Here is a 19,726-nt window from a genome sequence, read left to right as displayed (position 1 = left end):
CACTGGCCAGACAGAGGCACAGTATGAAGAGTTCTAACATATCAGGACACACTGTGAATGCCTGCACACTGGCCAGTGAATCCAAACCCACTCTTCTGTGTCCACCTAGGCTTAGTGCACCTTCAGGGAACGCTTCAGTGGGGAGCCCCAGGGTCCTACTACAAGGAGGGGCTTGATACAGATACTGGAGATGTTCATCTTCCAGGCAGCCTCCTTGAAATCTTGTGGAAAGGGGGCCAATTCTTCTCATTAGAAAAGGACAGGGGAGCCCAGAAGCAACACCTTGACAACCCACTGCCCCCAGCTTCGGGTGGCAAGTGACACTGCAGTCCCTGATGTTCTGGCAAGGCCAATTTTGTAGACATGAGTCCTGAACTTTCATCGCTTTGTTGAGCATTTTAAATTAACTATTTCCTTGCAAATGAGAAAGCTGATGTGGCTTCCATATTGAGCCTCCTTATTGTAATGTCATCACTTTTCTCTTTGCTTGGGCACTGTTACCAACTTTGCCCTCAGTTTCCTTTACGCCTCCAACCTAAAGCTTTTTTTGGTGCAGCCAGGCCTGTGCCAGAGCTTGCTCTTCTCTTTCAGGTCTTCAGCTCACTTGTAGTTAGCCACATCAGTCAGCTGTGTTCACGGCCCTGCTTTACGCTCTGGTATGCGTTGGTGTTTACAGCCACAGAAAGTGTGCAAAGGAAGTATTTAACACCTTTTTATCTTTTGCTTTCTGCTTTTGCTTTGTCCAAAGCCTGAACAAATGTGACATGTGCCACTTTGTTCTCAGGAGCCAGGTTTTGCAGGATTGGTCTTTTAAATCACAGCTTTTCTGGGTTAGCACTGCCTTATGCGGAACTTCATAGAATCACAGAAGGTTTCAGGTTGAAAGAGACCTTTGAAGATTATCTAGCTTCAACTCAACTGCCATGGGCAGGAGCACCTTCCACTAGACCATGTTATTCAATGCCCCATCCAACCTGACCTTGAACACTTCCACGGATGAGGCATCCACAGCTTCTCTGGGCAACCTGTGCCAGAACCTCATCATCCTCACAGTAAATAATTTCTTCTCTATGTCCAATCTAAATCTACCATCTTTTAGTTTAAAACTGTTGCATCTTGTCCTGTCACTAGAGGCCTTGGTGAATAATTTCTCTCCACCTTTCTTATAAACATCCTTTATATACTGAAAGGCCACGATAAATTCTCCCTGGAGTCTTCTCTTCTCCAAGCTGAACATCCCCAACTCTCTCAGCCAGTCTTCACAGGAGAGGTATTCTAGCCCTCTCATCATCTTAATGGCCCTCCTCTGGACTTGCTTCAACATGTCTATGTCTTTCTTATGTTGGGGACCACAGGGCTGAATGCAGTATTCCAGGCAGAGTCTCAAAGAGTAAAGAATCGACTTCCTTGACCTGTTGGCAGTGCTGCTTTTGACCAATAGTTAAAGAATAAACAAAAGCAATCACACTTAATGTTTCACACTTGGAAGATTTTTCTCCCTTGGACCTGTGCACCTCTGTGGGGAAAAAAGTGGATGCAAGGGCTAAACCATGCACTCGGAGAAACCAGCAGCACAAATCACAGTAGCTGACTCAGGAGCACTGTCCATGAAACGTGCTCCCTTCTCGCTGGACTTTGCCAGGTTTGCCCAAACAGGTTGACAGGCCTGATCCAGAAGGTCCTTAGTTTTGAAGTGGGGAAGCCAGTTTCAAAGTAAAAGCTCAACCATTATCTTCAGGCTGGCTTCCTGCCCTCTGCCACCAGCCATCCTCTGCGTAGGCATGTTTACATTTCCCCTCGCCTGAGGTCTCTCTGTCAGGCGATGGGTTTGCTCAGTGCCGGGTATAAAGGCAGCGGGTGCAGGTTTCACACACACACACACACACACTGCACACATGCAGCGTGCTCAGAATGACACAGCCCAGTACAGTATTGAGCATTTTTGCCATGATTCTTCACACCGCTTTTGGGGAAAGTGGTTGCACCTCAGCAGACGGTGATGGTGAGTCATTTCATCTTCGTCTTTCCACTCCTGTGTGATCTTGAAAAAACTCAGTTAAGAGCTTCAAAATGCAATTGTTGGGTTAAATACGTTCATGTTTTAACTTCCAGTCTCTCTTTCAGTGACAGAATCTGAGATGGAGGTGGAGCTGGAGGATACCTATTTAATTTTATCCCCAAATCTGCTGTCCTTATAAATCCATATGAAATAAGGGAGATCATAACTGTATGCACAAGGCATGCAGGGTCAGACCTGTTAATCCTTTCTTGTTGTACCTAGTGTTCATGTGAGGACATGTGCCTGGGAGCAGGGAACCACTTCACCCTTCTGCAGCCCATGGTCACCCTGAGCTGCCATTGGAGGGGAGTGAGATTCTGGCTTTCCCTCTTGGCAGTTTCCTCCAAATAAAATGTTTCGATGTAACTCAGACTTGATCGAAACTGTTCCACTTTAAAAGCCCAACCTTTACATTTTCTTTAAGCCTTTGCATCAAGTGTGTATCTGAGGGATAGTTCCAGCCTCCCTCATAGTACGGCTGACGCAGAAACTCAGCCAGGGGCTTCTCACGGCCCATCACTAATAGCCTTCATTCCTTACTCAGCAGATAATTATAAATTACTGTGGATTTCATGATCTCATTTAGAAATGTGAAAATTATTTAGCAGTATCAAGATCAAATACAGAACTCTAAAAAGCAGCAATAAAATTACTGTTTCAGGCTGCTGTTCCTTTTCTCAAAAGGGAGATGAAAAATACGATTTAGAGATTCAGTCCCAGATCTACTAAACTCTTATTTGTCTGATACTAAACAAACAGTAGTGACAGAGTTTGTGCACTATACCTGAAAGACATGGACATTTGCTAAGTTACTGGTAGTTTAGAGCTCCATTGTTTGGGGACAAAAGAGTTTTTGGTTTTTAGAAAGAGAATGGGTGTGTACCTATGCTATCTCACAGTTGGAGAATCTCATTTTTCCCTGGGTGTCCTGTACTGCACATGTAACATATGAGTGTGTAGACAATTGTACATATATAACTGTTCATATATACATGGATAATATATGCATGATAAGTTTTTTTAATTAAACGAAATCAGGGTCTGGCTCAGAACTGCATCTAATCACCTTGGGGTTTTTATTTGCCTTTTGTTCATACAATATGCAGCTGCTTAGAGCCAGCTTTTGCAAGCAGCTATGGTGATGAATGTTCAGTGTTAGTGATTTATTTTTGATGTCACTGAAACTGTCAGGGCTTCCCAAAAGCAGATATGATCAGACCTTTACATGTTTTGTCACTATCTCCAGTAAATCATAATTTACTTAGAATTAAAGACAAATAGATTCAGAAAATCCTTACTGAGCAATTACCAGCTTTCGTGATTTCTAGATGAATCTCCTAGGTTTGGCCAAAAAAATTAATCAATACAGGGTAAAATCACCCATGACAGATGCTTGATTTTCACTCTTTGCCTTTCTGACTCACCCTGCCTCCTGACAAAGTGCTACCCTCCGACTTCGGTACGGGCTCACCCTTATGGGCACTCTTATGGGCAGAGGAAGGAAAAGCTAATAATGGCAGCTCTTGCCTTCTTCTCCTCCTCTTTTCTGAGCCTCCCAAGCACTGTCCCCCAGCCTGGCAGAAGTGCTGGAGACCCCCCAAAAAGGCCTGAGAGAGCTACATGCAGAGCTGAGAAAGGGAAGCCAGAGAGGGGCAGGAGGACACGGGCAGGGGGAATGGGAGGCAGCAGGCTTGTGGGCTGTGGGGTCCCATGGCTTCAATGGTCCTGCTACCCACACTGGTATGGTTTGTCCAACCCACATCAAAACTCTTGTGATGAAAATGAATTCTGCCTGAATCACATCAGCAATAAAGATCCAACATTATTCTGTCCATGGAGAAAGTCACTTCACTGACTTTGTAAATTTGGCCACTGACTCTTCAGTGCTGAGCAGTGACTTTGGTTTCACACACTGTTGTCAGTCCTGGCGGCTTTAGAGCTTGAAGCTGAAGCATGTCCATAGCCTCTGCTAACACTCTTCTCTTGACAAAGGCTCCTGAGATCCCTGCTGTGGTTTGAACCATCCTGTTGGGTGTTGTCCAAACCCATTTCTGTGAAGGACCTGTCATGGCTGTAGCTATAAGAGCACCTTTAATTCCACTAGAGTCATTCCCTTCCAAGACCTGCCTTGATTTCAGCAGAGCTGGGCTTATGCCTCTGCCTCAACTGGGCTTCTCAAGGCAAATATTGTAATCTTGTACATTTTTAATTGAGTGAAGAGTCCTTAGCAGAATGAGTCATGTCAGAGTCATCAAAACCATTCACATAGCAAACACATTTGTGCATGGTGGTTCTGAGGTTTAGAGAAGAATTATAACTGAAGCTGCATGCATATTTATGTCAGACAAAAAAATTAGTCAGCCCATGGAAAAACCATAGCAGAAAATGCATTTCAAATTGCTCACATCACACTATTGAAGAGATTTAATTATCATATACTCTATGGTTAGTATGTTATTTTTGTGAATAAGGAACCATGTAATCACAATGTAAAAGTTCAGTGTCAAAGAGATAAAGTCAGCTTTCCTTCCAGTGTTGCACCAAAGTTGTGCTGAGTTGGTTAAACCTTAAATGGTTGTTTGAACTGCAGGACTAAACCTTTATTTTCATTTTGCAAACAGCCTGATAGAGAATGAATTCAAATTTCTGTAACTTTTCATCAAAGGAGGAGTAGGCAGCTGAAAAATTTTTTTTATGATAAGCCATTTGTTAATAGGATGATGAATTAATTTAGTAATAGGATGATTAGCTGTTTTGTGTGTTTATGCAAAATCTGGTTTATCTAGCTTACATATACAGAGAGCACCAAGCAGTCATATAGAAAGTAAGATTAGCCATCCTAATCTATAAGTTTAAATATTGCCTTAAGTATAAATAAACAAGTCTCCTGGCAGTTGCAAGTAAAATCTGCATGTCAGATTTGGGTGTATATATCCATTTGAAATATAGGGGTTTATCCATTTTACACAGATTTATTTAACTTTACTGGTTATCTCACAAGTTTTGAATATACATACATATGTATGCCCGCACTTCTACCCACGAATATGCAACTGCATGTTTCTGTACATGTATGCCTGCCCGTGGGGCTGCATTGGACAAGACTCTTACCTGTGTGAAACTGCTGCAGGGCTTATTCTAGAGTTGTGCTGACCTCTGTGTTTCTCCCTTGAACACAATGGTCAAATACTGAGGCTTTTTGTGTTGCACAGGTTCACCCTCCAAAGAAACAACACTGGTACAAGACACTGCATCCCTTGTCCTTCAGGGGGATTTGGGGTCCCAGAGCTGCACTGAGAAGACCAGTAATAATTTCTCAGCACTAGTTGCTCATGGTGATGAATGGCACTAAATCTTAGCTCACAGGGCATAGATCTGCCTGTGGATTCTGCATTAGTGCAGCAGCAGATGCTCCCATCCCTTCTGCTGCCCACCATGGGTGCTGATGGCAGCAGTCCCCTTCCTAGCCTCTGCCTGCATTGTTTTAGTGTGTTTCTCTGCATTCCTGAGTGACTTTTGAATTTCTTCTCTTACTCAAAACCCAGTTCCAGATGCAGCTCAGCTCTGAGGTCAGAAAGAAGCACTGCTGATGCCCTTGACTTACATTTTAAAGCAATCAAAAAAACTCTCATCTGCTCTCTTGCTGCTGTCAAACCATATGGCTTTTGGATCCTCAGATATGCCTCCATGCTGAACAAGGTCTTGGTCTCCCCACACGCTCCCAGGATTGTCCAGGGTTCATAGAACATCATAATCTGGACTGTGAATCACAATATCTGAAGAGGTGGTCAAACCTCAGTGATCCAATTTGATTACAGCAGAATTGACCATGGTTTTTTCTGGGAGGGATTTTCCATTGAAAATGTTTCAGTGTTTCAGTATTTCCGCGTTGTGTTTGTGAGTGTGAGTCACTGATATCCCCAGAGCAGACAGTGACAGGACAAGGGGGAAGGGTTTTAAAGTAAAAGTGAAGATATTTAGATTAGATGTTAGGAAGAAATCCTTTACTCAGAGGGCAGTGAGGCACTGGAACAAGCTGCTCAAAGTAGTTGTGGATGCCCCACATCTGCAAGTGTTCAAGGCCAGTTTGGAGCAACCTGGTCTAGTGGGTGGCATCTCTGACAATGGCAGCGGGGTTGGAATGGAATGATCTTTAAGGTCCCATCCAAGCCAACCATTCTATGACTTGATTCTTTTCTCACTGCATCAGGTGCCCCATGTGGCAAGGACATATATGAGTAATGGGTAGCAGAAGACTGAGCAGGAGATTAGGGATAGTCCCTGGACACAAGGAAGACTGAATGAAGACAGAGGCATTCCTGCCCCAAAGGATCCACTTAAGGGATCATGGCAATGACCCTTTTCCCATCCACTCTGCTATGGTGGATGAGATTTCATGAAGTGAGACTGAAATTGCAGTTTCTGATGGAGAGGACTCCTCTCAGAAGCATCAGTTTTTGCATCATTGACCTTATACCTGCCAAGTGTAGGACTCAAGACTTACTCTCTTAGTCAAATCGTGATTGTGTTATTACTCATTGAAGCAAATTTGCAGGAAACCACGCATTCTGGCAGCAAGTCTGAGTTTTCCCTCTTGAAACCAAATTTGTGACATTTCAGAAAACTTTTCAAAACAATCAAAATGGGGCTTAGTTGCCTCATGGCACCTAAATACTCTTACAAGTGGGTGGGCTTCGCTGTCATGGAGGGAGAGCAACCTTGGAAGGCGCAAACAGATTTAACTTCATTTTAAACAAGGTTTCTTTTCTTCTTAATAAACAGATGGGTTGATCCTATTCCTTTTAGGCAACACATAAAGCAGCAACCTCCTATACAATGCAGCTGCAAATCAAATATCCTCTCAGGTTTGCTTCAGTAACATCTGTGAATCTCTCCTTAGGGACTCTCGGAGATGATGAACCAGACAATTTTGACATTGATTGCTTCAGCCAGCTGGACATTAAGGACCCCTTTAGCAGCCTGACCTGCAATTTTACTGAGATGCCTCCTCACAACACTAACTATACCCTGTCTCTGTGGTAAGTGCTGTCAGTCTGTCCTTTGGTAAACTTCTGGGAAGTGAAATGACGAGCACTAGTGAGTCATGTTGCCACATGCTGGGAAACTGGGACAGCAGAGCTAGACAAAATTCTAATTGAGACTGTTTTACCGAGTTTGAATACTAAATTCAGCAAGGAAGAGAAGTTTACTGAAACAGAACATAAATACCTCATTAAAAAAAAAAAAATAGTTCTATCTTGCCTCTGTTGCTCTGGAAGACCTGTAATTATGAATGCAGCCCAGCATGAACTGAGAACTTTTTCATTTAAATTAAATGATATTTGAAAAAAACTCAAAACTATCCTTTATTAACTGAAAAGTAGAAGATGTTTTTGAAGACACAGATCCTCATCACAGAAAGTTCTTTAGCAAGAAGGTTAATTTTCCACTTCACAGGAGATGCCTTTATTTGGGCAAAGACTAAACTAAGCTGTTGTCTTTGGGCACACAGACATGCAAAAAACACACCAGAACAAGTATACAAAACCCCAACACTTACCAAACACATCAGTCATCTCCACTTCTTATCAAGGCCTTGAAACTCTTTCCCCCTTTTTTACACTGTTGCACCTACCTGAAGAAGCTCACATTTTGTTTCTTTAGCATACTTTTGCTCTTCCCTTTTCCTGAAAGGGAAACTTCTGTGGCAGCGAGCAAAAGTGTATTTTTTTGTAACTCTTGTTATTCTAATCATTAATTATTTATATTTTTTTCCCCCGCGTAATTTATTAGCATTTGTCTATTCCATGGGCTTTATTGCAGATTTTGGCTGAAATTTTATGACAGTCCTCAAACATGGCAGCCACACAGATGGGAAAATACAGCTCCAAAACTGCCACATGACTCCTTCATGGCCAGGCTGTTGACCCTGTATCTGCTACCACAGAAATCAATAAGAAATTTCTCTTTATCTTCACCGAGTACATAACCCATTGTACAAACCCCATATTTAAAAGCAACAGCAGTAAGATAATTTTTAAGATACAAATATTTAAACACATATATCTCTAATTAAATTATACTTTTTTCTTTGAGATCTCCATGACTCTGAATGTGATTCATATCACCTGATTATTTTCCTCAAAGACCACAAGGAAAAACAGTATAAATCTCTCAAACACCTTATTTGCATGGCATTTTCTCTTATTTCATAGTCTCACTTCAGCTGCAGTTAAATGGGCAATCAGAATTCATCCCTTGTAGCAAATAGTTAATGTATAGTAAGACTGAGAAGAAATTAATGTCATATCACTTTGTCCAACAGTACCAAGGAAGACAGTAAGTACATGTGTGACAACATGAAGAAACAAGAAGATGCATACTTCTTACAATTCACTGATATACTCTCAAACAGAGACCTGTGCATGTTCTCTGAGACAAAGAGGAGGGTCTGCAGGAGTCTGGTTGTGACTCACATTGGTAAGACACTTAACCCCTTGGACATTTTTAAGATATAGGGGTTACTGGGGGGAAAATAGCCCAACACAAAGCCTAAGCATCAACCTGGGTGACACAGAGGCAGTATAAAAGAGTGTCTTAGCAGGGCATGTAGCCTGGACTGGGGTGCTGTCAGAGTGTGGTGTTTCCCTTGGTTCAAAGCCAAACAAGATTAACCTCCCTTCAAAATGTGCAGCTGAACTCTGGCTTATTGTGACACTCTGCCCAGACATGGGCATAGACGAACTCCCATCCCTGGGTGACACAGCTGTTCCTGAGTGTAGACAAACTGTCAAGCAGGGACATTTTGTTCATCTCTTACTAGGGATTTTGCAGTTCTGGGATTGATCACCCCATGAGCTTGGTAGCAGAGGGACCACAAGGTGGCAATATTGAATTTTTCACACCTTGCATTGTGGTGCATCCTGTTGTCTGAACAAGGTGCACCCTGCACTCAGAACCCATGAATGGCCTTGTCAGCACCAGCTGGGGACCTACATGAGCCAAGGAATAGGAAACTCAAGAGGAAGAGGGTGTTCATAGAATCTACCCCTCTTGGGAACTGGTCTCATTCCAGGTCTGCAGACAAGCCCATGTAGGACAGATTCTTCTGTGTTCTTCTCTGGTGCCAGATGGCTTTTTCTTCCATTGGAGTAGGCACTGCAACATCCCCCTCCTGTGAAACACTTTTGTGTCAGTTGAATAGTTTTGTAATAGTCTTACATTACCTCTCAGTTTATGGACCAGTCTGGACCATCTCTAGTGGTTCCTACTCTAGAAACTGTGGGATCTGCATGGAATGACTAAGTATTTGGGACTTGTAGAAGCAGTGAGCACAATTTATGGCTACATGAATTTTCTTGAGAGGAGTGAAGTGTGGGCTTTCCATTCCTGTGAGAGCTGATGTACTTTAGAAGCTGAATTCAGGAAGCTTCAGTGTCACAGCAAAAGTCCCTGAAGGTCTCAAGCACATCCAGCTCAGGTTCAGTTTAGGAACAGTCCTGAGGGCCGCATTTCAGGTTTGATGTACTTGCATGGATGGCCTTTGACCCAGTGTCCTGCACACCAGGATGGGTGTGGGTTCATAGGAAGGATCTGGAGCCACAGCCCCCTCTGCTCTATCTAACACTGTCAGACTTTGCCCCTTCCTCAGTCCCACTGCCCTCACAGCCAGCCCCAGTGGTTCCTGTACACAGGAACCTTTGTTGCCCAGTGCCTTCCTCCCAGGTGGGTTTTGCAATGGGCCTCTATCTCAGAGCACTGGTGAGAGGGACTGAACTTCTGGCCTTCAAGCAGTACTACCACAGGGGTGGGCATGCTCAGGAATTGCTTTCAGAGGCTAAATGTCGCATCCCTCACAAGCACTTTCCCTGCTGGTCAAACTACTGCTTCAGCAGGCCGAAACCAAGCCCCTCGCAGGATCAGGTGTAAGGATGAGCTGGGACTTAGCATGCCCAGCCCAGGACAGCCCTTGCTCATGATAGGTCACCCTGCAGGGGCTGGGAGTTGAAGTGGACTTTTTTTTTACTTTTCAAAACCTATTTTCTAGTAACATTATGCAATTCCTGTTGTATCCTGGTTTTTTGTCATTTGCAGTTAAGCCTGAAGCCCCATTTGCTATAAACATCACTTATCAAAGGGAGGCAAATGAGTATCTGATTCGTTACCGTACACCACACTCAGAGAAGAAATACCTAGAGGGGAAATTAATTCACCAAGTAGCCTATCGGCAGAAAGAAGGTACTTGGAAGGTAGGTGATGATGCATTGCTGTGGTTTGCACTGCTTTCCAAAATTAAACATTATCAAAATTACCAGTAGCATGTAAATATTCTCAAATCTGCATTTCTACAACTCTCCATCTAAAAACTTGGAAAAGTGCATTGTTTGGCATTTGCAAATTTTGTAAGTCCAAACAATTAAGACTGGCAGCACCCTTCTCAGTTAGACACTTCTCTGGGCTAATAAGGTTTCTTTCATTTAGGTTTTGCAGTGGGAAGAAAAGACATAGTGTGGTAAAGCATTCTAAGTGTTTGGATGGTTTGCTCTTTGCTGTGGTATTTTTTATTTTCTGTGCTCATCAGCAAGTAGAATGTATGACCTGTTTTCTTATTTAGCAAGTTTCTTCGTGTTCCCTTTTGCACTGAGTCCTCCCAGGCTTCGGGTGAGGCCCTGCAGCTCTCCCACCCTCGGACTGAGGCTGCAGCTGCTTGTGAGCTGGGTCTGGTTTGGGCTGCCCAGCTGCAGGGACCTCTGTATTCCCTATCACAAAGGCAGCCATGAAAATACAAGTCATGATGTTTGAAAGCATGGGCTACACCTGTTTTTTGTGGAGGGAACACAGTGTTGTCCACAGTTGTTACAGAGGGAACAAATAGAATTTGTTACACAGTGTGCAATGAGCCAATAATGATATGAGAGAGAGAGACATTGATTATTTGTTTCAGAACTGCGCAAGCCTGGGTGCCCAGTGGTATTCCACAACTCAAGCACCCAACTATCAAAACTTTTATCTATTTTATATTACTATACACTGTATTACTATAGATTTTAGCAAACAATGGAATTAGTGTTTGTTGGCTACAAGTTACATAGTTCTTTTATTAATTAGTTTTCTATCTTCTATTGGTTAATAATTCACTCGCTTCTCTTGTTAATTATTCTCCATGTTCAGTCTTTCTCTTCTTCTGGGTTGGTGGGTTTCTTGGGTTGGTGGTTTTTGAGTAGGTGGTCATGATCTGGCCCTGCTGGAGATAGTTTTTACCCAGCTGGAGATAATTTCAGCACAGTTGCTGAGTTGTTTTTTCCAGTTTCTTCCTTGTCTTGGGAGTTTTGCCAGATGTCCTTGTGGCTGTAAATTCTGCATTCTTTGTGTCCACTATCAATGGTACATCCTTCTTCCCAAGCTTTGTTAACCTCCCCCTAAGTCTGAGATACTTCAAACATTTCAAGCCCTAAATCACAACAAGGCAATTCTACCAACAAGTTTTTCTAACACCTGGGCATCGCTTGGAGCTTGTTAGCTGCTGTCTGTTTTGTGGTTTAAGTCTCCTTTCTTGTTGATTAGGCCTGAAAATATACAAAGATAAGACATCAAAAGACAACCTTTCTTAAGAAGGTTTTATGTACTCCCCATTTTCAATAACAGAAGAACTGTAAGGAGAAAAAAAAAAGGGGGGGGGATTCAGGCAGCAAAATACATTGAAATGAAGAGCACCAGAGCCGTACTGTGTCATTTCAGCTTCAGAGTTCCCTGTAACTGCTCTTTCAGAAGTCGTCTGTTTATACTTCACAAATGTGTTTTTTCATCTTTCTCTTCTGAGCCTTCCTAGGGAAGCATGTATTTCCCACTGCAGTGTCAACATTAGCAAAGCACGGTTGATAGTCACAGATGTTTTCCAGTGAGCTTTTACTTGTCATTTGTCTTCTATATACAGTCTGGACTACCTTGCTATTGAACTAGGCTGATGTCCTGATAAACACCTGTGTAATAACAAAAGGCATGGAACAAACAGCACAATGTTGCAGGGGCGCACCTGATCTCACACATTTTGCTGAAACTCAAAGATAAGTCTCTGTTGTCTGCTGGAAAAATAACTGGATTTTTTTGTGTGTTTAGACAATAGAGTCGCCACACCATCACGTAAGATTACTGGGACAAAACCTTGAAAATAATGCATCGTATGAGGTGAAAGTACGTTCACAGCCCAACGGAAATTTTTTTAAGGGCACATGGAGTGAGTGGAGCACTTCCAAGAGCTTCAGGACAGCAAGAGAGCAGCACTCCACAGAGAGCTGTAAGGGCAGAAAATGCTTTGGTCTACCTGAAGGAAAGCAGAGGTGGGGGTCCTGGGGTCCCTGGACAGCCTCAGCAGCAGCAGGGATGAGAGCATGGGGAGGGAAGATCCCACAGTCACAGTAGGATCAGCCCTCACAGACATCAGGCACCCCAAGGAGGGGACTAAAAAAGCAACTGTATCACTCTGAACTGGGGCTGACTCTCCATGTGAATTTAAATCTCACTCACAGGCAATAAATTCAGAGGAGTTGCTGCTATAAGCGCATGAGGGGGTGGGTGCAGAGGGAGCTGAATGTTGACTGCTGCCAGCTGGCTTGCAAGAGAAGGAAGAGCTGGCACTGAGTGTTTTGGGTTAGGCACAAAGAGCTATGAAACATGACGTATTTTAGGGCCCTGGATTTGTGTGCACACATGGTGCTTTAATCACAACCACAATACAGGCTAAAATCTCATCACTGCACTTGTAAATGTGAAAAATCCTTGTAGTCCTTAGGGTCCCTTCAGTACCCAGTGGAGTTATGTGTGTTGGAAGTTGTTTCAGTGCTGCTGTCAGGACACAGCAAATGGTGGTTTCAATGCACTGAAGATGACAGCAGACTCAAACTGCTTTAATCCAGTCTGGGAATCCAGTTTGGGGCTCAGCCAAGTGCTGATGCTCTGGTAACCTACCTTTTTCCTCCTCCAGAGAGACAGGAGAAATGGATCATTGCACCAATCCAATGATAGGCAAATGTAATTCTTGGTGTGAATTCTCAATTTATCATCTGAAAAGACATCACAGTTACAGTGGCTTAACAGCAAGACGTTTACATGCATCGGCTGATATTCTTTGTTTTCCTTCAGATAGCAGTGTGGTCATGATTATACTCTCCATCCTGGGATCCATGCTGTGCATTGTTACGATTGCACTGATCGTAATTTTTTGGGAAAACAGGTAATCTAATTCTCTTAATATCAGAAAAAGTGTTGAAAGCCAGTCCTGTTCTAACAGTCTTACTGCTTTCCCTGCTGTACCTGTGAACTATCCCCTCTACATCCCTGTATCAAACTGAAGGGAGGCCAAGAGCAGAAATGGACAATACAAGAGACAGTGTTGGCAGGCAGAAGATGAACTGCCACTTTAAGCAGAGTTCAGTCTTGAACCCAAAACACTGGGACTTTTGCAAGCCAAAGTCACCACAAAACATGTATAGAGTCACTGTCCTACTAGAGGGAGATTTGACTAAAAAGCAAGATCCAGAGGAAGAAAGCAACCTGAAGGTTTTAGTAAAGTCCCAAGAGGTGTGAAAATAGCATACCAGGGAGATTGCCTTTTTCCCTTTCACAGGCTGAGTCAGTGGGGTGTTTGCTCTGCAGCACTTTCAGAAGCAGCAAGGCAGAGCCCTCTGCAAAAACGGCTGGACGGTGTCAGACACCAGCTCAGTCAGATCCACGTCCAGCCAGCCATGTGCTGAAAACAGTCTCCACATCCTCCACCAAAGCAGTTATAGCAGAAGTGGGACTGGAGATACATTCGTTACCCAGGAAGCCCTTTTTCTGCACTAGGGTTTTTTATATATTTGCAACACAGCAATAGACAGATAACTCTAAATACAATTGTAACTACACGGCTATATATATATTCATATAGCATTTAGAGTTGACAAATTTAAGGAAATTAACAGATATGAAGATAATCTGGTGACACTAGAATCTGAAGTGAAAAAATTCAAGTTCAAATATAGAAGGTTAACTCCTTGCAAGGCAGAAAGCCCAGGACTGTTTGATGGCTTTTAGGGCAGCCTGTCCACGACATCCAGCTCAAGAGAAGTGGCTGTGTTAAGCTGCTTTTTCAGGACATCACTTGGGCTGTGCTAATTCCTGAGTTAAACATGGGGCTTGGCCTCAGCCAAACCATGACAAGAACAATTTTAACAATTAAACATTTTAGACTGGAGTTATCTGCCCTAGTACTGTTTTTTTTTTTGCAAGTACACATGTAGCTTGAGATTTCTATTTCTTTCATTTTACTGTTGCTGGTAACCTGCACTTCTCTAACTTTGCTAGAAGTTTTGTTTATGTAAAACTGTAGCAAAAACAGTTGAGACTTTTGGATCCCAAATATTTCCATGTTAAAAAAAAAGAGGGGCTTATACATGGTGTATATATACCCACATATAGAGACACATAAATAAAATGAAACATAAATTCATATACATGCAGTTATATTTATATCATTGCAACATTGAATTTCAGTTGGACAATATTCTCTAGAGGCATCCTAGCTGGGGGTATGCAGCAGAACAATATGAGAACTTTGTTAATCAAGGAGTAAAAATAAGACCTGTGGGACAAGGCCACAGTACAGATATCTGAGGCACAAACAGCTGGCCAAAGAGTAGGACAACACATTGTTCTTTGACTTACATAAACATGCAGAGGCAATTATCAACAAATTTGCACTTTAACCACAGCATCTTGCACTGGCAGAAACTGGTTTCACCACACAGAGCCCTGTTAACACAGCTAGATGAGAACAAGCTCCTTGCCAGCATAACTTACTGCTTTTCTGGTACTTAGTGAAGTGTCTTTCTTTAACTATGAAAATCTGTGCACTCAAGAGATCAACAGTGACCTTTACAACTCCTCTTCTCCTGTCTGTTATTATTCTGGATAACGCAACCCAGCCCTAAAGCCTTGTGAGAATTATTACTAATGATGCAATATGAACCCCTGATACCTCAACATATCCCTTTTTGTTGCTTTTTGTCTGCTGTTGCTGTTTCAGGATCAAGCCTGCTGTGTGGCCAAATCTTCCTGATCATAAAAAAACACTGGAGAAACTATGCAAGAAGCCAAAAAACGTATGTTCTTCCACTGTTTTTTCCACCTGAGTATAGAATCTTGGGGACAAAACTGATACTCATGAGACACAAGACTTGCATTTTCTGCATTAATTAGGACATCTTTCAGAAATTCTGCTACAATTCGCTAAAAAGAGCCCACATTTGCACAGGCAGATGCCAATAAAGAATGTGGAAATAAAATACAATTCAACTAGTGCCTGAGCTTCAACTTACACAAAGTAACTACAGAGGGCTTGGGGAACTGATATATGAAGAAAAGCTGAAATAATTAAGGTTTTTTATAGAAACTGGATACAAGTAAAGAATCTTTCTCATGAGAACAATTAAACATTGTGTCGTTTGCCCAGAGATAAAGTAGGTTCTACTTTGGGAAAATGCTCAAGGCTTGGTTTGATAGGGCTCTGGATAACCCAATGCAGGTCACACTTCTCACACAAGGCTGGACTCCAGAGGCCCTTTCCAGCCAAGATGCTTTGGTGATTCTATGAAACTGTGATCATAGGGCTGGATGAGGACCTTTTGCAAACATCCCTGGTGATGTCCAAGTACCCTTACATGGTCAGCAGAATTGTTCATACACATGCAGTACATGAACTGCTCTACCAGTTAAAAGCCAGATGGGCAATGCTACAAACCATAAGGTATAGGCTTAACCTGTTGCATTAAAACTGTATGTCTAGTTCAGTTTTTCACAAAGGAAGTCACCAATGCTGTTGTCTCCAGTTGGTATATTATTAGCATGTTCTTAATTTAACAGGAAGTCTATGACACCTCTCCCACACCCTCTGCTCCCCACTGCAGGGATTCCTGATGTGTTTCAGGAAGTCATGGCAAACTTTTACTTCCTCTCTACTAAGTTAAGAAGGTAAAACTGAAAGAAATTGCCTGGATGTACTCACACATTCCTGTGAAATGGCAGGCATGCAACAGATGGGTGTGTCAGAAAAGTCTTTGAGACACCAGTTCCCACCACATCGTGTAGAGCATAAAACACTTTGCAGCATAAATGTGCTGCTTTTAGGAGGACACAGGATAGATCTAGATTAATAGGGAAACGGATTTTCAGCCACTTGATAGCTTATTCTCTGCTAACCTACTGTTCAGCATGCTCAAGGTTACATCCAGAGTTAAAATCAAATAAATTATCAATGTGCCTTTTCTCTTAAGCTATTACCCACTGTTAACTAACTGTGATGTTCCTTTTGCCACACAGAATTTTGATATAAGCTTTAACCCAGAGAGTTTTGGTTATGTTCATATCCATAAAGTGGATGGTATTCGGGCAAAAGCTGAACTGGAAAATTTTCTGCAACCATCAATTTCTCCAGAGACAAGCCTTCCAGAAAAATTCAGGAAGGGATCAGACCTGAAGATGATACCTGTGATGACAGACAAAAGCAACCTAAACCTGTCTGTGACTTACGGAGGCATCTGTCCGGCTGAGGCCCCGCACAGACTCCTGGGCACAAGCCCGTTGGCAGTCACAGAAGAAAACTGCAGCTCCAGCACGTATGAAGTGTGCCACGGCAACAGGGTGCCCCTGCACAACAATGGAGGTTCCAACCTCTCCTCTGCTCCTGCCCTGGATCCCTCTGGCCAACCCCATCCAGAGCCGGCAGATGATGACACTGTATCCCAGATGCTGCCCAACAGTGAAATGAGATCACCAAACAACGAGGAAGCCTATGTAACAATGTCCAGCTTCTACAAAATTCAGTAAACCTCGCAAGAATGACGTCTTTTTCTTTTCTCCAACAGAAGCAGGATACTTCAGCTTTCTGTTTTGTTTTCCCATATCCTGTGAGTCCCACCTCCCCCACTCACCCTGCTCACAGTGCAATGCTACATCTGCAAGGAAGTGGGTTCTCCTACATTCCAACTAGAAGTAGCCTAACTTCAGCACTCAGTATGCTGCTAGCAGTCTCCACTGCAGCAGAAACTAAATTTTATTCAACCTGACTTTAATCTTCAAATCTGATTAATCCAGAGCAACAACAGTGCAGTCCCAGCTGAGGACCATGACATGTCTTGTAAAAGTCAGTGGACTCTTCTGTTACTCTCTTAGTTACATAGCTAAGCTCTTATTAATGCCTAAGCAAGAAGTATGGCAACAAATTCAAGTTAAACAGAACCCAATCCCTTTTAAACATTAGTAAGTCGAGGGTAATTCCTCTGCAGTCAGTGTAAATCCATGAGTTTGCAAAAAGACAGTAAATCAGGGTTGCTATCAAGCATTAGCTGCCTGGGGATTCAGGAGTTTGAACAGCACAAATGGATTTAACTGAGTCCTCAGGAGAAATGGTACATGGACCCACTTCAGAAAGATGTTTCCTGAGGCTGATTTAGTTGGTTTGGTTTTTTTTGAGACACAAAACAAAGCAAAACCCTACATGCCACTGCTTTTTGCTATTGGTAAAGATCTGCCCTGGAGCCAATTACAGATCCACAGGGACTTCTAATACTTTTAACATTTTCAATATTTCACGTGCTGACTGTGTAAATCAAAGACCCTTCTCTTCCTAGGAACTTGAATTAGGACTGTAAAATGCACAGTGCTGTCTTTCTCTGCAGATCAAGTGCAAGTATTAGTCTAGCATGTAAGAACTTTTCAGGGAAGAGGCTGAGCTGACCATGTTTGTTTACTAGCATTATTCCCAGTGGCAGTGACTGCATATGAATACTATGAATTTGGATAGGCAATGATCTCATGCAACATCTGACTCAGGAAGATGAATGGAATGTCATGGATTCTACAGTGATCAGAAGACCTATTTTATTTTTTAAAGTAACTTGTAAATTGCCTGGAGATAGTATTTAGTTTGTTGTTGGGGTTTGTTTGTTTGTTGGGGTTTTGGGGATCTTGTGGATATTTTTGAGTTGTGACTTTTTTCTTCTTGACAATATCACTTTTTTTTTTTTTTTTTTTTCTTTTTGCATTATGGCTGAGCCACTTCACAGTCCTCCTTAGATTCTGTATATTGTGGAGCACATACTTGGAGATAAAGCTGCTACAGCCACATGATTGCATGACAGCAGAGCAGTGTGGCCTTGGGACATCCAAACTGCTTTGTTGAACTCTGGGATTCAGGTTCACCTCACTGTGCAGTCTCAGTTTCTCTAGCTGTTTGAAATTCTCCTTTACCAAACTGTATTCACATTTCTAGAGTCTAAGGGTGAAAAGAGTCCTCTCTAATCCTCAGAGCTGCTCGAATTTGTTTTAACTGGTAATGGTCAGAGAGATATTGCAAAACCTCAGCTGCTTCCATCTGCCTTTACCAAGACAGCTTTGTGCCAGGAGAACATCAAAATTGATCAGATCACTGAATGTATCTTGTTGTCTGATTTCAAGAAGATATGGCAGAGAGTGGAGCTTGCATTAAACTCCATTGCTTGAATCAGAATTTTATGCTGCAGAGGACAGTACAAGCCAAAAAATTCTGGACCATATGGAGCCAAAAACAGCTCTCTCAAGACAGTTCTCCACGTTCTTCACCTCCACCCACCACCAGGGAAACCTTAGAACGGGGAGAACTTATAGTCACTGCCTGTAATAGGGCCTTGGATTTGGCTCAAAGCATTCCAGTGACATTTTACAGGATGGTTTTTATTGCTGTTTATTGCTGAATGAAGTATTGATTGATGCAGAAGAAAAAGATGAAATCCCTGGACATTCATTTGTTTTACAATGCTTGTATTTCTTTTTCAAAAGAGCTGCTGGTAATGCTCATACTGTGTGGACTTCCACAGTGTGATTGTAGATAGAGACAGACTGTACTGGAATAGTATCTTCTTCCAGCAAAACAGGGACAAACAAAAAAGGGGATAAAGGAAGAAGTAAAAGCACATCAGGAAAATCCTCTAGAGTATGTGCTAAGCTTTCTTCAGTTTTATAGCCATCAACAAATTTGGTGGATGTATGCAGATATAACCACTTTCAGCTTCCTTTTGGGGAAAAAAAAATAAAGCCGAATTTGCACCAAAGCCAGAAGCACCACAAGCACTTCTTGTCTATTGCCAGGTTAAATATAGTACACATATGAAGATACTTCCATGGCTACATCTGGACAACACTTTATTGAGCAATTTCCTCATTCTACAGGACAGAGCTTTCCTACAGCTGTTCACAAACTCCCATCTGCCTCAGTATCCACATGGGAGTATTGCTTAGCTTTCACATACTCCATGCACTTTCTTTCGTTCAGCATAGTCTTCCTCCTCCACACTTTCTGCCTCTGGTGCTCTTACTTGGCAGCACACCCAAAAAGAACTTGGTGACCCTGGTTTGTATGTAGCTGCTTTGTGACACAGGAGCTGCTTGCTCCTTTCTCTGCATGTACCCAGTGGACTCTGACAGTTCTTCTGCAGTTGTGGTACAATGCAGATACTCTCACATCTTCATTTCTCCCCTTATCTATGTGTAGCTCATTTGCACAATGCAAATGTCTCCTAGCTATACACAAATAAACTTAGACTGTCTGGTTACAATACTGAGTCATGGTCTAATTGCAATTATGCTGAAAAATGT

The 19,726-nt window shown here is 42.5% G+C and overlaps 1 protein-coding gene across 1 annotated transcript; it reads left to right on the top strand.

Moving 5' to 3' along the window:
* The first annotated feature begins 1,873 nt into the window (after positions 1-1,873).
* IL7R (interleukin 7 receptor) lies at positions 1,874-19,533 on the top strand. The gene is made up of 8 exons (XM_050329280.1): positions 1,874-2,002; positions 6,960-7,098; positions 8,385-8,539; positions 10,154-10,308; positions 12,176-12,353; positions 13,199-13,289; positions 15,123-15,198; positions 16,415-19,533. Exons 1-8 carry the CDS (start codon positions 1,912-1,914, stop codon positions 16,919-16,921), a joined length of 1,392 nt encoding a protein of 463 aa, XP_050185237.1. The 5' UTR covers positions 1,874-1,911; the 3' UTR covers positions 16,922-19,533.
* The last annotated feature ends 193 nt before the right edge of the window (positions 19,534-19,726 follow it).

The sequence above is a fragment of the Myiozetetes cayanensis genome, unplaced genomic scaffold (assembly GCF_022539395.1).
Source record: "Myiozetetes cayanensis isolate MyiCay16 unplaced genomic scaffold, myiCay2020 scf4, whole genome shotgun sequence".
NCBI classification, from domain to species: Eukaryota; Metazoa; Chordata; class Aves; order Passeriformes; family Tyrannidae; genus Myiozetetes; species Myiozetetes cayanensis.
This window is presented reverse-complemented; position numbering and strand designations above follow the sequence as displayed.

What these genes read in the sequence shown, in the direction of transcription:
- IL7R (XM_050329280.1), top strand. Translation starts at nt 1,912, where the DNA reads ATGACACAGCCCAGTACAGTATTGAGCATTTTTGCCATGATTCTTCAC. An exon ending in AGAAAGAAGGTACTTGGAAG is followed by an intron (nt 10,309 to 12,175) that starts GTAGGTGATGAT and finishes TTGTGTGTTTAG; the next exon opens with ACAATAGAGTCGCCACACCA. An exon ending in TATGCAAGAAGCCAAAAAAC is followed by an intron (nt 15,199 to 16,414) that starts GTATGTTCTTCC and finishes TTTGCCACACAG; the next exon opens with AATTTTGATATAAGCTTTAA.